This window comes from Oncorhynchus mykiss, chromosome 28, assembly GCF_057628025.1.
Source record: "Oncorhynchus mykiss isolate SJ-2025 chromosome 28, ASM5762802v1, whole genome shotgun sequence".
Taxonomy (NCBI): Eukaryota; Metazoa; Chordata; class Actinopteri; order Salmoniformes; family Salmonidae; genus Oncorhynchus; species Oncorhynchus mykiss.
Window position 1 is genome coordinate 34,047,457 of NC_143049.1, and position 21,195 is coordinate 34,068,651.

General features: G+C 43.5%; 1 protein-coding gene and 1 long non-coding RNA gene across 2 annotated transcripts in view; both read left to right on the top strand.

Annotated features, from left to right (window-relative positions):
• Positions 1 to 2,558: 2,558 nt before the first annotated feature.
• On the top strand, positions 2,559 to 9,439 carry LOC118944857 (uncharacterized). Its single transcript, XR_005040242.2, has 3 exons — positions 2,559 to 2,667; positions 8,296 to 8,394; positions 8,953 to 9,439. It is a non-coding gene; the product is annotated as an uncharacterized LOC118944857 (long non-coding RNA).
• A 1,893-nt stretch (positions 9,440 to 11,332) lies between these two features.
• Positions 11,333 to 21,195, top strand: part of LOC110509029 (SERPINE1 mRNA-binding protein 1) — a 28,070-nt gene continuing 18,207 nt past the window's right edge. The window contains exon 1 of the mRNA XM_021589970.3: positions 11,333 to 11,770. Within this exon, the coding sequence (XP_021445645.2) occupies positions 11,515 to 11,770 (256 nt within the window). The 5' untranslated portion in view covers positions 11,333 to 11,514. The remainder of the gene's footprint in view (positions 11,771 to 21,195) is intronic.

Below are 21,195 nucleotides of genomic sequence, written 5' to 3' on the forward strand. Positions count from 1 at the left end.
TCAACTCATCGTGAAGCTTTGTTATGTGAATCAGCCAGGGCAAAACATGCACACAGGGTGGGCCCCAGGACTCAGTTTGAGAAACCCTGCTTTAGGCTTTCAATGGAAACTGTTGGATGTTGAAAAAGTGTTTAATAAAAAAAGAGTGATGTCTGTTTGTTGACTATTTCAAACAGTCAATAAAGAGCAATAAAAGGAGCATCCAAGTTCAACATCATTTTACTTCCATGTCCAACAATTGTTCTTTTTTGGTCTACATCATTTGTGTTCATTTTAGAAGACATATAAAACATCATCACTCCCACAGTAATGAACAGGTTTTTCAGAGGAGGAATGTAAGCTCGGGTTCTAATTCAGTAGCCTTTGGCTGCCTAACAGAGGCGTTAAACTAACGGCCCCTTCAGCTCTGCCAGACACTAATTGGAACCTTATGTGGATAAGGTGGAATTCTGGGGATTTTTGGCGACATCCCAAAGAACCACAGAATATGTTATTTTCTTGTTATGTTTTTTTTTTCCATTTCTCCTCCTTCAGCAAGAGAGCTTGCTTTTTTACCTCAGCCCCTCTCTTCCTCCTTTTCCAGAAAGTCGTTCCCGGGAAGAGGGTGGGAGTTTGTTGCGGCATTCCCAGATCTGGAATTGTATCCCGTCAATTTTGTAATGATATTCCCCTGGACTCCTGATGATTTTGGAAAGTTAGTGGGGCTGTTGAAAACTAAGTGTGGTCATTAATTTCTCTTCGATATCTCTTTCTTTTATAGACAGTCATGTGATGCTGTATTTTGACACTGGTAGTAGCCACGTTTCAGTGACAGCTCTGGGTATGGGTTTGTTATCAATCACATTGAACGCTGAGGAAAGTTTAACTATTACCTTGCAACTTAATTGACAAATAAATAGAAATAAGTGATTAAACAAAAATACGTTATTTTCCATTAGATAATGCTTCATAATTTGACATTAATTTAATTAATTTGAGGAAAGAGTGGAATCCCTTTCTGTGCTCTTCTAATGATTTACTTGTTTTTTAAAAATGTTAGACTTCATTTGATTGAATACACTGGTAACCTGACATTCTGTAAGTGATATAAGGTCATTAACATAATCAGTACATTGGGCCTCCCGAGTGGCGCAGTGGTCTAAGGCACTGCATCTCAGTGCTAGAGGCGCCACTCCAGATCCGGGTTGCAGCCTTAATGCCGGCATCATGCCCAATCCACAGATTGACATCAAATATTTTTTTCAAGGGCCTATTTTCTAGGTAATGTGTTCAAATTAACCTTCAAGCCATCTCTCAACTTAACCTTCAAGCCATCTCTCAACTTAACCTTCAAGCCATCTCTCAACTTAACCTTCAAGCCATCTCTCAACTTAACCTTTAAGCCATCACTCAACTTAACCTTCAAGCCATCTCTCAACTTAATCTTCAAGCCATCTCTCAACTTAACCTTCAAGCCATCTCTCAACTTAACCTTCAAGCCATCTCTCAACTTAATCTTCAAGCCATCTCTCAACTTAATCTTCAAGCCATCTCTCAACTTAACCTTCAAGCCATCTCTCAACGTAACCTTCAAGCCATCTCTCAACTTAACCTTCAAGCCATCTCTCAACTTAACCTTCAAGCCATCTCTCAACTAAATCTTCAAGCCATCTCTCAACTTAATCTTCAAGCCATCTCTCAACTTAACCTTCAAGCCATCTCTCAACTTAACCTTCAAGCCATCTCTCAACTTAACCTTCAAGCCATCTCTCAACTTAACCTTCAAGCCATCTCTCAACTTAAACACACACACCATTTAATTTCTTAACTACTGCAAAACTACACTCCTCAAGTACAAATCAGTTTCCATTTAACCTGTAAAATGACCCCAACAAAACAACGTTTGAACCCTTCTTCAGACACTATGTCCATTAAGTGCTCTGATCAGTGGTGTAAAGTACTTAAGTAGTACTTTAAGTTATTTTTACATACGTTTTTTGGGGGGGGTGTACTGTAATTTACCTTACTATTTACCTTACTTCACTACATTCCTAAAGAAAATAATATACTTTTTAATCCATGCATTTTACCTGACACCCAAAAGTATTTGTTACATTTTGAATGCTTAACAGGACAGGAAAATGGTCCAATTCACACACTTATCGAGAGAACATACCTGGTCATCCCTACTGCCTCTGATCTGGCGGACTCACTAAACAGAGAACATACCTGGTCATCCCTACTGCCTCTGATCTGGCGGACTCACTAAACACAAATGTATCTTTTGTAAATAATGTCTGAGTGTTGGAGTGTGCCCCTGGCTATCCGTACATTTTTAAAACAAGAAAATGGTGCCTTCTGCTTTGCTTAATATCAGGAATTTGAAATGATTTATGCTTTTACTTTCACTTTTGACACTTAAGTATATTTAGAACCGAGTACTTTTAGACTTTTACTCAAGTAGTATTTTACTTGAGTAACTTTTTATTAAGGTATCGATACTTTTACTCAAGTATGATAATTGGTTATTTTTCCACCACTGGCTATGATGTGATGTCATCTTTGTGCTGCAGCAATGCTGTCAACATGTTTGCCACAGCAGAGGGCCTCCTGACCCAACAGGACCTCGTCAACAAAGACTGACTACAGGAAGTGTTTGCCACAAACCTCTTTGGTCATTTCATGCTGGTGAGTCACGTCTTATCTGATCTTATCGTAACATTTCTCAACAGAGAGAGGTTTATCTCAAATGGAAACAGAGCCTGGAAATTCAAACATAAAGGCCAGGAGTTTTTCCTTACCCACGTAACCTGACCAGGACTCCAGTTACAACTAGGGTATATGGCCTGGAATTTTCCCCCTATCTCCAGGTACAGCTAGGGTATAGGGCCTTGAGTTTTTCCTGGTTAGGTCATGTCTCATGGTCACATAGCGAAGAAAGATATTGGAAACTTTGAGAAACCCAGCTGCTGTTCACAGCCAAAGGTAAATTGATACACAGCTCACTGTAACAGGTAGTAACGGTACAGTGATCTGGAGACTCACAACATTAACTATTAAACATCTTTGTTTCCATCTTGTCCATTTTGTTTCCATTCCGCACTGTCCCGAAGCCACTCCTGCATTATCTTGGCTGCGTGCTTAGGATCATTGTCCTGTTGGAAGGTCAACCTTCGCTCCAGTCTGAGGGCCTGAGCGCTCTGGAGCAGGTTTTCATCAAGGATCTCTCTGTACTTTGCTCCATTCATCTTTCCCTTGATCGTGACTAGTCTCCCAGTCCCTGCCACTGAAAAACATCCCAATAGCATGATGTTGCCACCACCATGCTTCCTCGTAGGGATGGTGCCAGGTTTCCTCCAGGCGTGACGCTTGGCATTCAGGAAAAAGAGTTTCATCAGACCAGAGAATCTTGTTTCTCATGGTCTGAGTCCTTTAGGTACCTTTTGGAAAACTCCAAGTGGGCTGTCATGTGCCTTTTACTGAGGAGTGGCTTCCGTCTGGCCTCTCTACCATAAAGGTCTGATTGGTGGAGTGCTGCAGAGATGGTTATCCTTTTGGAAGGTTCTCCCATCTCCACAGAGGAACTCTGGTGCTCTGTCAAATCAAATCAAATCAAATCAAATTTTATTTGTCACATACACATGGTTAGCAGATGTTAATGCGAGTGTAGCGAAATGCTTGTGCTTCTAGTTCCGACAATGCAGTAATAACCAACAAGTAATCTAACTAACAATTCCAAAACTACTATCTTATACACAGTGTAAGGGGATAAAGAATATGTACATAAGGATATATGAATGAGTGATGGTACAGAGCAGCATAGGCAGGATACAGTAGATGGTATCGAGTACAGTATATACATGAGGTGAGTATGTAAACAAAGTGGCATAGTTAAAGTGGCTAGTGATACATGTATTACATAAGGATGCAGTCGATGATATAGAGTACAGTATATACGTATGCATATGAGATGAATAATGTAGGGTAAGTAACATTATATAAGGTAGCATTGTTTAAAGTGGCTAGTGATATATTTACATCATTTCCCATCAATTCCCATTATTAAAGTGGCTGGAGTTGAGTCAGTGTCAGTGTCAGTGTGTTGGCAGCAGCCACTCAATGTTAGTGGTGGCTGTTTAACAGTCTGATGGCCTTGAGATAGAAGCTGTTTTTCAGTCTCTCGGTCCCAGCTTTGATGCACCTGTACTGACCTCGCCTTCTGGATGATAGCGGGGTGAACAGGCAGTGGCTCGGGTGGTTGATGTCCTTGATGGTCTTTATGGCCTTCCTGTAACATCGGGTGGTGTAGGTGTCCTGGAGGGCAGGTAGTTTGCCCCCGGTGATGCGTTGTGCAGACCTCACTACCCTCTGGAGAGCCTTACGGTTGTGGGCGGAGCAGTTGCTGGAGTTGTTATTTAGTCTATAAAGTTATTTAGTCTGCCTGTGAGCAGGACATCCTGGTCCGTGACTGGGCTGGATTTCTTCTTGTAGTCCGTGATTGACTGTAGACCCTGCCACATGCCTCTTGTGTCTGAGCCGTTGAATTGAGATTCTACTTTGTCTCTGTACTGACGCTTAGCTTGTTTGATAGCCTTGCGGAGAGAATAGCTGCACTGTTTGTATTCGGTCATGTTACCAGTCACCTTGCCCTGATTAAAAGCAGTGGTTCGCGCTTTCAGTGCTGCCATCAATCCACTGTTTCTGGTTAGGGAATGTTTTAATCGTTGCTATGGGAACGACATCTTCAACGCACGTTCTAATGAACTCGCACACCGAATCAGCGTATTCGTCAATGTTGTTATCTGACGCAATACGAAACATGTCCGTCCACGTGATGGAAGCAGTCTTGGAGTGTGGAGTCAGCTTGGTCGGACCAGCGTTGGACAGACCTCAGCATGGGAGCCTCTTGTTTTAGTTTCTGTCTGTAGGCAGGGATCAACAAAATGGAGTCGTGGTCAGCTTTTCCGAAAGGAGGGCGGGGCAGGGCCTTATATGCGTTGCGGAAGTTAGAGTAACAATGATCCAAGGTTTTTCCACCCCTGGTTGCGCAATCGATATGCTGATAAAATTTAGGGAGTCTTGTTTTCAGATTAGCCTTGTTAAAATCCCCAGCAACAATGAATGCAGCCTCCGGATAAATGGATTCCAGTTTGCAAAGAGTCAAATAAAGTTCGTTCAGAGCCATCGATGTGTCTGCTTGGGGGGGGGGGGGGGGGGGGGGGGGGGGGGGGATATATACGGCTGTGATTATAATCGAAGAGAATTCTCTTGGTAGATAATGCGGCCTACATTTGTTTGTGAGGAATTCTAAATCAGGTGAACAGAAGGATTTGAGTTCCTGTATGTTTCTTTCATCACACCATGTCTCGTTAGCCATAAGGCATACGCCCCCGCCCCTCTTCTTACCAGAAAGATGTTTGTTTCTGTCGGCGCGATGCGTGGAGAAACCCGCTGGCTGATAGCGTCTGATAGCGTCTCTCCAGTGAGCCATGTTTCCGTGAAGCAAAGAACGTTACAGTCTCTGATGTCCCTATGGAATGCTACCTTTGCTCGGATTTCATCAACCTTGTTGTCAAGAGACTGGACATTGGCGAGAAGGATGCTAGGGAGTGGTGCACGATGTGCCCGTCTCCGGAGTCTGACCAGAAGACCGCCTCGTTTCCCTCTTTTTCGGAGTCGTTTTTTTGGGTCGCTGCATGGGATCCATTCCGTTGTCCTGGGTGAAAGGCAGAACACATGATCCGCGTCGCGAAAAACATATTCTTGGTCGTACTGATGGTGAGTTGATGCTGATCTTATATTCAGTAGTTCCTCTCGACTGTATGTAATGAAACCTAAGATGACCTGGGGTACTAATGTAAGAAATAACACGTAAAAAAACAAAACACTGCATAGTTTCCTAGGAACGCGAAGCGAGGCGGCCATCTCTGTCGGCGCCGGATGGTCTGAGTGACCATCGGGTTCTTGGTCACCTCCCTGACCAAGGCCCTTCTCCCCAGATTGCGACCAGGTCTAGGAAGAGTCTTGGAGGTTCCAAACTTCTTCCATTTAAAAATGATGGACGTCACCATGTTCTTGGGGACCTTCAATGCTACATAAATATTTTGTTACCCTTTCCCAGATCTGTGCCTCGACACAATCCACAGTTGACATGCACTGTCAACTGTGGGACCTTATATAGACAGGTGTGTGCCTTTCCAAATCATAGACTCCAATCAAGTTGTAGAAACATCTCAAGGATGATCAACGGAAACAGGAGGCACCTGAGCTCAATTACGCGTCTCATAGCAAAGTGTCTAATACTTATGTAAATAAGGTATTTATATATTTTTTTATATACATTTGCAAACATTTCTTAAAACCTGTTTTTGCTTTGTCATTGTGGGGTACTGTGTGTAGATTGACGAGGGAAAACTTCTATTTAATCAATTTTAGAATAATGCTTTAAAGCAGGGGCGGTCAACTCCAGTCCACGAGGGCCTGATTGGTGTCACAGTTTTGCCCCTAGACCCAACTCACACACCAATAATCACCTAATCATGATCTTCAGTTTGGAAATCAGTTTGATCAAAAAGCTGTGTTTGCTAGGGATAGAGAACAAGTGTGACACCACTTTATTTAACCAGGTAGGCCAGTTGAGAACAAGTTCTCATTTAAAACTGCGACCTGGCCAAGATAAAGCAAAGCAGTGTGACAAAAACAACAACACAGAGTTACACATTAACAAACGTACAGTCAATAACACAATAAATAAATGTATGTACAGTGTGTGCTAATGTAGAAGTGTAGGGGGGTAGGCAATAAATTGGCCATAGAGGCGAAATATTTACAATTGAGCATTAATACTGGAGTGATAGATGTGCAGATGATGATGTGCAAGTAGATACCGGGGTGCAAAAGAGCAAGAGGGTAAGTAATAATATGGGGATGAGGTAGTCGGGTGTGCTATTTCCAAATTGGCTGTGTACAGGTACAGTCATCGGTAAGCTGCTCTGACAGCTGATGCTTAAAGTTAGAGAGGGAGATATACGATTCCAGCTTCAGGTCTAGAGTGTCTCCCCCTTTGAAGAGGGGGATGACCGTGGCAGCTTTCCAATCTTTGGGGATCTCAGACTAGTAACAGGGGTTGCAACAATTTCGGCGGATCATTTTAGAAAGAGAGGGTCCAGATTGTCTAGCACAGCTGATTTGTAGGGATTCAGATTTTTCAGTTCTTTCAGAACATCAGCTGTCTGGATTTGGGTGAAGGAGAAGCGGGGGGGGGGGGGGGGGCAAGTTGCTGCAGGGGGTGTTGAGATGTTGGCCAGGGTAGGGGTAGCCAGGTGGAAAGCATGGCCAGCCGTGTAAAAATGCTTATTGAAATTATCGATTATCGTAGGTTTATCGGTTGTGACAGTGTTTCCTATCCTCAGTGCAATGGGAAGCTGGTCAAGGGGTGAACCAAGGGCTATATCTGTTCTTAGTTCTACATTTTTTTGGGGCATGCTTATTTAAGATGGAGAGGGAAGCACTTTTGAAGAGCAACCAAGCATCCTCCACTGACGGGATGAGGTCAATATCCTTCCAGGATATCCGGGCCAGGTCGATTAGAAAGGCTTGCTCGCTGAAGTGTTTTAGGGAGCGTTTGACACTGATGAGGGGTGGTCGTTTGACCGAGGACCCAGTACGCACGCAGGCAATGAGGCAATGATCGCTGAGATTCTGGTTGAAGACAACAGAGGTGTATTTAGAGGGCAGGTTAGTCAGGATGATATCTAATCAATCAGGCCCTCGAGGACTGGAGTTGCCCACCCCTGCTTTAAATTAACAAAATGTGGAAAATGTCCAAGGGTCAGAATACTTTCTGAATGCACTGTACATGTAAACAGGGCTGAAAAGTGACTGATAGCAGGAATATATAAATAGAAGCTGTTTAGGAGACTTTTGGTCTGAGCCTTGATGCACCCGTACAGACAGCACTGGGTATTCAGACAGCACTGGGCATTCAGACGGCGCTGGGCATTCAGACGGCGCTGGGCATTCAGACGGCGCTGGGCATTTAGACGGCGCTGGGCATTTAGACGGCGCTGGGCATTCAGACGGCGCTGGGCATTCACAGGGCGCTGGGTATTCAGACGGCGCTGGGCATTCAGAGGGCGCTGGTTATTCATGGGATTACTGCATTATCACATGCTTATCTGGTGATGTTGGTTTATACAGATGGTTTATACAGAAGCTGCTTTTACAGTTGAATGTGTCTCAACAGCTTAAACTGTTTTCAGACTAATTCCTTTGAGTGATTTTTCATAATCGGAAATTTAATCCTGTCTTTTATAGCACTCGCTGTTTGTGCAAAAACCGGAGTCCCTGGATCCAAGAGCAAAGTACCACAGTTTGACGTCAGGCATAGGGAGCAACTACACGCAACCTCAACAAGTGAGTGTGTCTCGTAAAAACGTTTTGGGAAAGCTAGGCCCAAGATAAACATCTGTGAAGGTGTGAACAGGTTCTATATGAATGTTTCAGTCTGATAAGGGTTGATGTGATAGCTTTACGTTCACACACGCACTATACACACATACACATGGATTTTGTGTTGTAGATATGTGGTAGTAGAGTAGGGGCCTGTTTTTTTTTATTGTATAACTGCCTTAATTTTGCTGGACCCCAGGAAGAGTAGCTGCTGCCTTGGCAGGAACTAATGGGAATCCATCATAAATACAAATACATGGGGATTTAATTCAAATTATATTTGAAAGAAAAAAGCTGTCACAGTTTGCCCCTAGACACAACTAACACACCAATAATCACCTAATCATGGTCTTCAGTTTGGAAATCAGTTTGATCAATCAGCTGTGTTTGCTAGGGATAGAGAGCAAGTGTGACACCACTTTATTTAACCATTTTCATGTTATGTCATATTATGTTATAGCGTTTAAAAGGGAAAGTTATCTAGGCCGTTCTTCCATGACTTTGCTGTTTTGTGTTTTTCAGATGGACGTTGATGACGACGTGTCAGAGGCCCTGTATGTGAAACTGCTGGAAATGGAAAAAGCTATTCATAAGAGATTAAAAGAGGAGGATGATAAACAAGCTTACAAAAAGTACCTCCACCAGACAGAGTCGTCTTTTGTCCGGCTATTCTCCTCGACTGACCTAGTTTAAAACCACTTGACTTTTATTCTATAAGATAGAATCTATATGGATGAAACGGTTTTACTCACAATGTGAATGGAAGGAAACCGTGTGCTCTGTATAAATTGACCATCGCCATGAGGCACTACACTCTCATTGTCTTACGTCAGATGGCGTCACTACTACGCAACGCTTGTCACCTCAACCAATCAGTGCAGGTGGAATCGTGGCGCTATCTGACGTAAGACAATGGAGGAACCCTCTAACACAGATCACATGGGTCTCTTTCAGGTTCCAAATAACACCTATACTGAAACGCTATTAAAATGGAATTCAATGGGGGACATTTGTTATCGTCACCTTGAAAGGGACTAGGCAGTAAATTCCTGCTGCTAACTCATTGATCTAAATGTGGTGGCTCTATACTATGAAGACCTTTTGTGAATTATAAAGCGCAGATGGTAATAACTTGACCAAAATTAGATAAATGTGTGAATGCATTCATTTTCTGTGAGTGTTAGGTTCACAGGTGCTGCCTTATGGTAAGATGAAGAGCTACTTGTGAGTTGTTGAATTTTAATTAAAATATACGTTTAAAATGAATGATTTTTGCCCATATCGTTTCATTTGTTAGAACTAAAATGTTGGTGTTGTCTGTATTGCTAAGTGTGTGAGTTGAAATAGCCTCGCTTACTGGTGTAACTAAAACACCAGCCATGTCTCTTCACCTGATAGCTTCATCATGATACACACAGGCTGCTACGGTGTGGCCTTATAGAACATTAATTATTTTATTATTTCATTTTGGGGGGACTTTTTACCCCTTTTGTGATATCCAATTGGTAGTTACAGTCTTGTCCCATCGCTGAAACTCCCATGCGGACTCGGGAGAGGCGAAGGTCAAGAGCCGTACGTCCTCCAAAACATGATCCCTCCAAGCCGCACTGCTTCTTGACGCACTGCTCGCTTAACCCAGAAGCCAGCAGCACCAATTTGTCTGAGGAAACACTGTACGGCTGGAGACCGAAGTCGGTGTTCATGCGCCCGGCCGCCACAAGAAGTCACTAGAGTGAGATGGGACACGGACAACCCTGCCCGGCCAAACTCTCCCCTAACCCGGACGACGCTGGGCCAATTGTGCGCCGCTTCATGGGTATCCTGGTCGCGGCCGGCTGCGACACAGCCCGGGATTGAACCCGGATCTGTAGTGACGCTGCGCCATTTGAGGTGTGGTTTCCTTTTGCCAACACCAATTACCTCAAGCCATTTTTAATTTGCGTTTCTTTTTGTCGTGTTACTTCAATCATAAAAGATGAAGAATAGTTGTGGTGATGGATGGTGTCTCACTTTCAACGAATGAACAGTGAAGTTGATCTATGAGTAATGTCCCTCCCTCTACTAAAACAGGTGTGCACCATATACAGTGGGTCTACAGAGAAACACATTAACTATAATGACGGTTCCAACATGACACAGATACTTCCAATACATTAATTGTCACTGATATTGTGCACGGCTCTAATTTCATTGAAACCACTGTTGGGCATTAGAGGTGTATATATGGCTTGATGGTTTAGTTCCCAAACTTCCCATGCTGATAGGCTACAACAGAAGTGAATTGTCCGATTGACCGCAGTAAGACACTACCAGCTGTTTTACTACATGACCCCTGTATGCCCTCCCCACACACTTTTATTTTATGCTTTTTTATAAACAGACAAATCCTCCTTAATCTTCAGATGTGCACTAGCCCACACACAGAGCAGCTGTATATTGGAATGTGTAAATGCTTCACTTGGAAGGTCCACTTTCTATCTCTCTTCATCTTATTTCTTTCTTTCTTTCTCTCTCTCTCACACACCCTCTTCCTCTCTCAAAATTTAGTGAAAAGCATTAACTGCATAAAAAGCATGTATTATTTTGTTCTAAAGATAATGCAATAAAAATATGTATTGGTAACCTATCTACATGTACAAATTACCTCATCTAACCTGGACCCCCACACACCGATTCGTACCCCCTGTATATAGCCTCGTTATTGTTATTTTATTGTGTTACTTTTTTATTATTTTTCACTTTAGTTTATTTGGTGAATATTTTCTTAAACTCTTCTTGAACTGCACTGTTGGTTAAAAGGTAAGCATTTCACGGTAAGGTTGAATTAATGAGTTGAATTAATGAATAATCAAACAGCTGTCATCTTACACGATATAATTTGCATTTGTTTACAAGCAGGACCGAGTTTGGGAAATCCTGGGCTTGACGACTACATGCCCCATATCGCGCTACTGAATTTAACGGATATTCCTCGCGCCGGAAGAGAAGAGGTACATTCCCCAGCCATCTTGTGGCAGTATTTAGCGAATTGTTCGCAACAAGCCTCGTAGAATCGGAGGTGAATTCCGCTGAAGGGGCGCGATCATGCCCGGGCATCTACAAGAAAGCTTCGGCTGCGTCGTAACCAATCGGTTCGACCAGCTATTGGACGATGAATCAGACCCGTTCGAGGTGTTAAAGGCGGCGGAGAATAAGAAGAAAGAGGCGGCTGCAGCTGGTATCACCAAGTCTGCAGCCCAAGCCGCCAAGCAGCCCAAGAAGGAGTCACAGAAGGACAGGAAGAATCCGCTCCTTGACAAGAAAGATGAAACACAGGCTGCAGTACCTCTGAAGAAAGAAGGTAAGGTGCACGCTGATAGATTGGTGGTCAAAACCTGCAAAAACCTAGCCAGTTTGCTAACAACAACATGGTCAGAGTCAACATGGGTTCTGTCCTGTTGCGATCAATGTAGAGGGCAACAGAAGAACCCATTGCAAACATGCACATATCCAATGCATTATTAGACAGTTTAATCATGCATTGAACATGCATTGGATAGCATCCACCTGTGCACTCTGGCCCGCCTCTCGCTGAAGTCCATTCCACCTGCAGGATGTGGACGTTGTAAATGATGGCGCTGTGGTTGCTGCGCAGGGTAATGTTTTTGTTGTGAAACAGCTCGAGCTTAGTGCACATATTCATAATATAGCTAGCCTAGTTAGCTTTGTATTCGGCTAAGAAAGAAGATGGCTATCTGGCTCTTCTAGGGATTCTCGGGACAAGCTGGCTTGCTGCGTAGTTAGCTAGCTAGCTATTCTTCAAAACAACACTGATGCTACTGAACCGTTAGAAATATCGAGTTGAATGAGGCCCGTGCGTGATGCTGCAACTGCATCATTAGCAAGCTAGGTAGTTCGCGCGACCTGTCCGGTGCAGGTGGATAAAACGGTACAAGCTGGCTATCAAGTTATTGCATAGTACTGTTTTCATGTAGGTAGCTTATTCACGGAAGTGTTATGACAGTGTAACTAGCGTGTTGGCGTTTGTTTTCATCTGTGCATACGCTTTTCTAAACAGATAATGTTACTGTACTTCACTTTATAGCTAACAAGCTACTATTTCCCCGACGTGCATGCGCAATGTTTTTGTAAACGAGTGGATCTGGCCAGATGTCCACCACAACCAAAGTAACATTGGCTAGCTAAGGCCACTCGAAATATTATCACTAGCTAAATGCATTGAACGAAGGCGTGTCTGCCTGGAATCAAAAACGCATGCTGTCCAAGTAATGACAGGGCATAGCCAGCTAACACAACACCCTCATGAAATAGCTAAGCAACTTCCTCTGGAGTAACCTAACACCTTTGCTGACAAGCTGGCCCATATTTCACGTTGTTAAAGCTGTAATATGTAACTTTTTGAAAACAAATTCACATAGAAATATTAGTTATAGATCTGTCATTACATTGAAATCAAGTCTTAAAAGCAACATATATTTTCTATGTGCTTTATTGCTATGCTTTTTCTATGCTTCCTTTCCTTCCTTCCAGCTGGATACAATATTTTTGGTTATGGAAAATCTATTTCTCAATGGTTTAGATGCCACAATGTGTCTCTAAAGCATACTTGCTTGTTTTGTCACATACTGAAATTAGGCAAACTATTACAATTTTAGTAACCAGGAAATGGCTGAGCAATTTCTGCATATTGCATCTTTAACTAGATACACATGGACAGGTTTGGCTTAATGTGACCAGACCCCCGAGTAGGGTACAGGCATAGGGTACTCCTGTTACTCCCATGTAATTAGGCTAACTTTGTCATCATCCAAAGCAAACTGCTGACACTTTTTTGTTGTTTCAATAAATGTTTTCAGCAGCCTCACTTGTCGTTATTAACAAACTTGGCTGTCAACAACAACAAAATATTTGCATGATACTTCTTCTGGCACTCTAATTTGTTCCTCGACCTGCTAAGACTGACAGTAAAATTAGTAAAGCTGTCGCACTATACTTGCATCACTGTTTGTTTACCCCTAGCTTTTTCTCCTGTTAGCTGACGTTAGCTACAGGGTTGCAAACTAGTCACCTTTAGGTGAAATTCGCCGTTTTGAATCCAAAATAGGTGACCTACGTGATTCGTGTAGATCCGATGAGAATAGTTTGGCCGAGGGGGATGGGGCTTTGAATGACTACTGGCTGTATGTGAACGAGTGATGTGCCTTTGGAGCAATACTGGCTGTATCCAAGGTTCAGCCAATTGTTCACAGAACAATAAAATGCAGCACGCGACTGAAGAGAGAAGAGACAACCAATGTGCTAGTTACAGTATAAACACGCGCTGAAAGAGCTGGGAGTGGAATGGCAGTTTACCAGCTACAGCAGCGCCTCCCCTGATCGATAACGAAGAGGTACTGTTGGTGAGAAGCCTGACCAGGAGACGGGAGTGAGAAGGTGATGAACCGTACTTCATGAGATGTAACCGAAAAACAACTGGCATTTGGAAAGTTTGAGGTGAGGGAGAAAGTGTGGTAGAACAAGTATTACTAGCATTTTAAAGTTGATTGCTACTGTCGCTGGATCGGGGGGATTTCGGCAGGCAAGAAAATGGTCTTGTCGAAATCCTCCCCCTTCTAATTTCCTTAATTTTGTAACTAGGAGTCAAATACTTTGTATAGAACAAACTTCACGTCAGGATAAGCAACCGAAATGAATACTGAATGTATGTGTGTTATATAAAACATAGAGGAGGGAGTAAAATGTAGGCAAGCAATAAACATTTCAGAACTACTAGTCGATTTAAGACATGGGAGAGATGACGAATTTTGGCAAAGAGATTTATTTATAGACTAATACACAAATAGCCAAACCGAAAACTGCAGACATTACTAGTGCCTCCCCAACGATCAAACCGCCATAAAAATTCAAATGAAACGCAGCCTAACGTGATCACAGACAGCTCCTTGAAGGACACAAATAAACAATGCTTTCTGCTACTAAGATCAATGAAATGTAGGCTAAACTGACAACGGCGTGAAGAGCAGAAATCTCAACGAGCAAGCAAGTCGCAGCAATGAAGAGTTGAGTGTGTGTGCGTTCACGGGAACGGGTGGGGGAGGTTCTGGCATAGGGAGATTTTCGGCACAACACCGTTCCTTAAGTTATAACACATTATAACTTGCTTACTGGACCCTGGCAATCTGTGACATGTTTACAAGTTAGCAAACTAACTAGAGTACTAATGCTTTCCCTCTACAGTATGTGGTTCATTTTCTGAATTAGAGAATTAGGTGAAAATTAGGCATTGCTTGTGGATTCAGGGATCAAGTGTAGCTGGAGCTGGGCCTGGTTTAACAGGTGGATTCAGGGATCAAGTGTAGCTGGAGCTGGGCCTGGTTTAACAGGTGGATTCAGGGATCAAGTGTAGCTGGAGCTGGGCCTGGTTTAACAGGTGGATTCAGGGATCAGGTGTAGCTGGAGCTGGGCCTGGTTTAACAGGTGGATTCAGGGATCAGGTGTAGCTGGAGCTGGTCCTGGTTTAACAGGTGGATTCAGGGATCAAGTGTAGCTGGGCCTGGTTTAACAGGTGGATTCAGGGATCAGGTGTAGCTGGAGCTGGGCCTGGTTTAACAGGTGGATTCAGGGATCAGGTGTAGCTGGGCCTGGTTTAACAGGTGGATTCAGGGATCAGGTGTAGCTGGAGCTGGGCCTGGTTTAAGCTGGATGCTACTTTAGAGGTGAAAGGAACACCACACACTTTCCCTCTTTGTCACTTGTTCAATACAGTGGATAAAAAGGGGTATGCCAGGTGTACTCTGCCTGAAAGAGATCCATTATAACAACAAAGGGTATCATACTCTGCTGGCAACATTGTAGAATAGATGTCCACAGGCAGAAAGTGTACAATGTAATAATGTGCAGTGTAGCCCAAAGAGATTTATTTTGTTGTGTTGAACTTGACTGTAACACGTGGGGGGGGGGGGGGGGGTTATTTAATGTTTTACTCTGTGAACGTTATTTTTGCACATATGTAGCCTTGTGCACTTGATCGATGTCTACTTTAGTGGCCACTATAATAGAGCAAAAATAGAATGCCTGTTTGTTTCATTCTATTTCTACTTTAAGATGTTTTTTTCCAAGTGCAATATTTACAGTTGAAGTCGGACGTTTACATACACCGTAGCCAAATACATTTAAACTCAGTTTTTCACAATTCCTGACATTTAATCCTGGTAAAAATTCCCCGTTTTAGGTTAGTTAGGATGACCACTTCATTTTAAGAATGTGAAATGTCAGAAAAATAGTAGAGAGTATTACTTATTTCAGCTTTTATTTCTTTCATCACATTCCCAGTGGGTCAGAAGTTTACACCACTCAATTAGTATTTGGTAGCATTGCTTTTGAATTGTTTTCAAACTTCTTATGGCTTAACGGGATTGATATGACAACAGCCAGTGAAAGTGCAGGGTGCCAAATTCAAACAATAGAAATCTCATAATTAAAATTCCTCAAATATACAAGTATCTTATACAATTTTAAAGGTAATCTTGTTGTTAATCCCGCCACAGTGTCCGATTTCAAAAAGGCTTTACAGCGAAAGCACACCAAACGATTATGTTAGGTCACCGCCAAGTCACATAAAAACAGAAACATTTTTCCAGCCAAAGAGAGGAGTCACAAAAAGCAGAAATAGAGATAAAATGAATCACTAACCTTTGATAATCTTCATCAGATGACACTCATAGGTCTTCATGTTACACAATACATGTATGTTTTGTTCGATAAAGTGCATATTTATATCCAAAAACCTCATTTTACATTGGCATGTTATGTTCAGTAGTTCCAAAACATGCAGTGATTTTGCAGAGAGCCACATCAATTTACAGAAATACCCATAATAAACATTGATAAAAGATGCAACTATTATACATGGAACTTTAGATAAACATCTCCTTAATGCAACCGCTGTGTCAGATTTCAAAAATCGCTACCGTCCCACATATCCCTGAGAGGTTAATGACCTAAGGCTCGTATTTCTGTGTGTTATTATATTATAATTAAGTCTATGATTTGATAGAGCAGTCTGATTGAGGGGTGACAGGCAGCAGCAGGCTCGTAAGCATTCATTCAAACAGCACTTTCCTGCATTTGCCAGCAGCTCTTCGCCGTGCTTCAAGCATTGCGCTGTTCAAGCCTATCAACTCCCGAGATTAGGCTGGCAATACTAAAGTACCTATTAGAACATCCAATAGTCAAAGTTATATGAAATACAAATGGTATAGAGAGAAATAGAGAGAAATAGTCCTATAATAACTACAACCTAAAACTTCTTACCTGGGAATATTGAAGACTCATGTTTCACATGCTTTCATATGTTCTGAGCAAGGAACTTAAGCGTTAGCTTTTTTTACATAGCACATATTGCACTTTTACTTTCTTCTCCAACACTTTGTTTTTGCATTATTTAAACCAAATTATTTGAAACTAAATTGATATATTGATGTATTATATTAAGTTAAATAAGTGTTCATTCGGTATTGTTGTAATTGTCATTATTACACACATACATATATATATATATATCGGCCGATTAATCGGTATCAGCTTTTTTTTGGTCCTCCAATTATCGGTATCTGCGTTGAAAATCATAATCGGTCGACCTCTAGTAAGAATGATGGTGCAACACTAATAAATATTATTTTATTTTACAACATGCGCTTTCTCCCGCGATGACAGCTTTGCACACTCTTGGCATTCTCTCAACCAGCCTCATGAGGTTGGAATGCATTTCAATTAACAGGTGTGCTTTGTTAAAAGTTAATTCGTGGAATTTCTTTCCTTAATGCTTTTGAGCCAATCAGTTGTGTTGTGACAAGGTAGGGGTGGTATACAGAAGATAGCCCTATTTGCTAAAATACCAAGTCCATATTATGGCAATAATATAGCTCAAATAAGCAAAGAGAAACGACAGTCCATCATTACTTTCAAGAACTTTGAAAGTTTCTTCATGTGCAGTCGGAAAAACCATCAAGTGTTATGATGAAACTGGCTCTCATGAGGACCACCACAGAAACTGAAGACCCAGAGCAGCCCAACAAGTGCTCAGCATATGTGGGAACTCCTTCAAGACTGTTGGCAAAGCATTCCTCATGAAACGGGTTGAGAGAATGCCAAGAGTGTGCAGAGCTGTCATCAAGGTAAAGGGTGACTATTTTGAAGAATATAAAATATATTTTGATTTGTTCAACACTTTTTTTGTGTTGCTACATGATTCTATGTGTTTTTTATTAGTTTTGGTGTCTTCACTATTATTCTACAATGTAGAAAATAATAAAACATTAAAAAAACATGAAAGGGTAGCTGTATCCAATCTTTTGACTGGTACTGTATATCTACTGAAATAAGACATATCCTGCTTCTGTTGCCAGTTTGAATGTTTGTTTAATAGCCTACTGATTCTGTGAGCACCAAGCCTCACACAACCACATGTCGAATAAAGCAATGTCACAAATTCTGCTTTTTTAAAGTCATTAATCTTAATAAAGGGTTTTTCCATATTGTTTTCATTAGAACAGTGGTGTTGCTAAATTTATTTAGTGTTAACACTGTTCCAAAGGTGCATAAAATAATATTTTAATCTAACAGCACCTGTTTGTTAGTCATGATATGCACCCAGCTCTCGCTCCTATACCCTCTTTCTTGATCTCCTTATTGCTATTACGATTATTATTATGATCATCATTAGTAATGTCATTATCAGTATATGGCTTCTTATAGTATTAGGAGTCTTGTACAACCACCATCGAGCTGTAGGTCAAAGAGTGTGTACTGTGTTTAGTCTTCTTAATACCGTAACTTACTAGGGCCTATAATTCGATATATAGGCTACTGTATCAATCAATCATTAATTCCTTCATGTCATCACACAGCATACGAGTAATTCATGCTTTGAAATGCAATCAATCATTTTAGTTTTAAAATGAAATATCAAAGGGAGCTGATGGGATGATTAGCCTAAACAATAAATAAACTGCAATTTGTGATGCAACTTTATTAGTCTTTGCTTTAATAAAGTCTTTATATATTTATTTAATTTTCCGGTAGAACATCCCTTTTCGTACATTTATAAATGATTTAGTATTTACACTGTTCGTATAATATTGTAATCTTACAGCACCTGTGTGGCACACAATATTATTTTTCTGGTTTACACAACTAAGTCAAATGTCTTCCACACATCTGACTTCCCCTTTCCTTCCTGAGCAACCAGTGAACATTCTCCGTTTCGAGTTTAATTTTGAAGTCATCCGACCTCTGCATCCAATTAGTGTTCGGAGTTTGTTATAAGCAATTTATTGATGTGATTATGATAGGCTACAGGTCAGGCCCTATTGTTCACGTGCATGCAATGCATTGATGTTTCATGTAAACAGAGCAAGGGTTGAGGGAATGTTTTTCCTAAACAAATTAGGTATTTAAGTAATTTAAATAAATTCATTAGGCCCTAATCTATGGATTTCACATGGCTGGGCGGGGGCGCATCCATGGGTGAGCATAGGCTCGCCCGCTTGGGAGCCAGGTCCACCAACTGGGAGCCAGGCCCAGCCAATGAGAATGAGTTTTTCCCCATAAAAGGGCTTTATTACAGACAGAAATACTCCTCAGTTTCATTAGCAGTCTCAGACGATCCCACAGGGGATGAAGCCGGATTTGGAAGTCCTGGGCTGGCATTGTTACACGTGGTCTGCAATTGTGAGGCCGGTTGGACGTACTGGCAAATGATCTAAAACGACATTGGAGGCGGCTTATGGTAGAGAAATAAACATTAAATTCCCTGGCAACCGCTCTGGTGGACATTCCTGCAGTCAGCATTCCAATTGCATGCACCCTCAACTTGAGACATCTGTGGCATTGTGTTGTGTGACAACTGCACATTTTAGAGTGTCTTTTTATTGTCCCCAGCACAAGGTGCACCTGTGTCATGATCATGCTGTTGAATCAGCTTTTTGATATGCCACAACTGTCAGCTGGATGGATTATCTTGGCAAAGTAGAAATGTTCACTAACAGGGAAGTAAACAACATTTTGCACAAAATGAGAGAGAAATATAAAGTATGTGTCACGTTCTGACCATCGTTCGTGTGTGTTTTCCTTGTTTTAGTGTTGGTCAGGACGTGAACTGGGTGGGCATTCTATGTTGGATGTCTTGTTTGTCTATTTCTATGTCCGGCCTGATATGGTTCTCAATCAGAGGCAGGTGTTAGTCATTGTCTCTGATTGGGAACCATATTTAGGTAGCCTGGGTTTCACTGTGTGTTTGTGGGTGATTGTCCTTAGTGTTAGTTTGCACCAGTTTAGGCTGTTTCGGTTTTCATTACGTTTATTATTTTGCACTGTTTGTATTTGGATTCATGTTGCTATAGTCACAATAAACATGGATCGCAATCTACACGCCGCATTTTGGTCCGACTCTCCTTCACACCTAGAAGACCGTTACAGAATCACCCACCACAACAGGACCAAGCGGTGTGGTAATGGGCAAAGGAAAAAGCAGCAGCAGGAGCAGCGCGAGGAGGTATGGACATGGGAGGACGAATTAGACGGTAAAGGACCTTGGGCTCAGCCAGGAGAGTATCGCCGCCCCAAGGAAGAACGGGAGGCGGCGAAAGCGGAGAGGCGCTGGTATGAGGAGGCAGCGCGGCGTTGTGGATGGAAGCCCGGGAGTCAGCCCCAAAAATTTCTTGGGGGGGGGCTAACAGGGAGTATGGCTACGCCAGGTAGGAGACCTGAGCCAACTTCCTGTGGTTACCGGTGGGCTAGAGAGACCGGGCAGGCACCGTGTTATGCTGTGGAGCGCACGGTGTCCCCAGTGCGGGTGCACAGCCCGGTGCGGTACATTCCAGCTCCGCGTATCGGCCGGGCTAGAGTGGGCATCGAGCCAAGTGCCATGAAGCCGGCTCTACGCATCTGGTCTCCAGTGCGTCTCCTTGGGCCGGCTTACATGGCACCAGCCTTGCGCACGGTGTCCCCGGTTCGCCTGCATAGCCCAGTGCGGGCTATTCCACCTCGCCGCACTGGCAGGGCGACCGGGACCATTCAACCGGGTAAGGTTGGGCAGGCTCGGTGCTCAAGAGCTCCAGTGCGCCTGCACGGCCCGGTCTATCCGTCACCACCTCCACACCCCAGCCCTCCGGTGGCAGCTCCCCGTACCAGGCTGTCTCTCCGGCCCATCCGTCCAGAGCCTTCCTCCTCTCCAGCGCTGCCGGAGTCTCCCGCCTCTCCGGCGCTACCAGAGCCTTCCTCCTCTCCAGCGCTGCCGGAGCCTCCCGTCTGTCCGGCGCCTCTGCCGGAGCCTCCCGCCTGTCCGGCGCCTCTGCCGGAGCCTCCCGCCTGTCCGGCGCCTCTGCCGGAGCCTCCCGCCTGTCCGGCGCCTCTGCCGGAGCTTCCCGTCTGCCCGGCGCCTCTGCCGGAGCTTCCCGTCTGCCCGGCGCCATCGGAGCTTCCCGTCTGCCCAACGCCGCCAGTGCCGCCCGTCTGCCCAGCGCCGCCAGTGCCGCCCGTCTGCCCAGCGCCGCCAGTGCCGCCCGTCTGCCCAGCGCCGCCAGCGCCGCCCGTCTGCCCAGCGCCGCCCGTCTGCCCAGCGCCGCCAGCGCCGCCCGTCTGCCAGGAGCCGCCAGTGCCGCCCGTCTGCCAGGGGCCGCCAGTGCCGCCAGTCAGCCAGGGGCCGCCAGTGCCGCCAGTCAGCCAGGGGCCGCCAGTGCCGCCAGTCAGCCAGGGGCCGCCAGT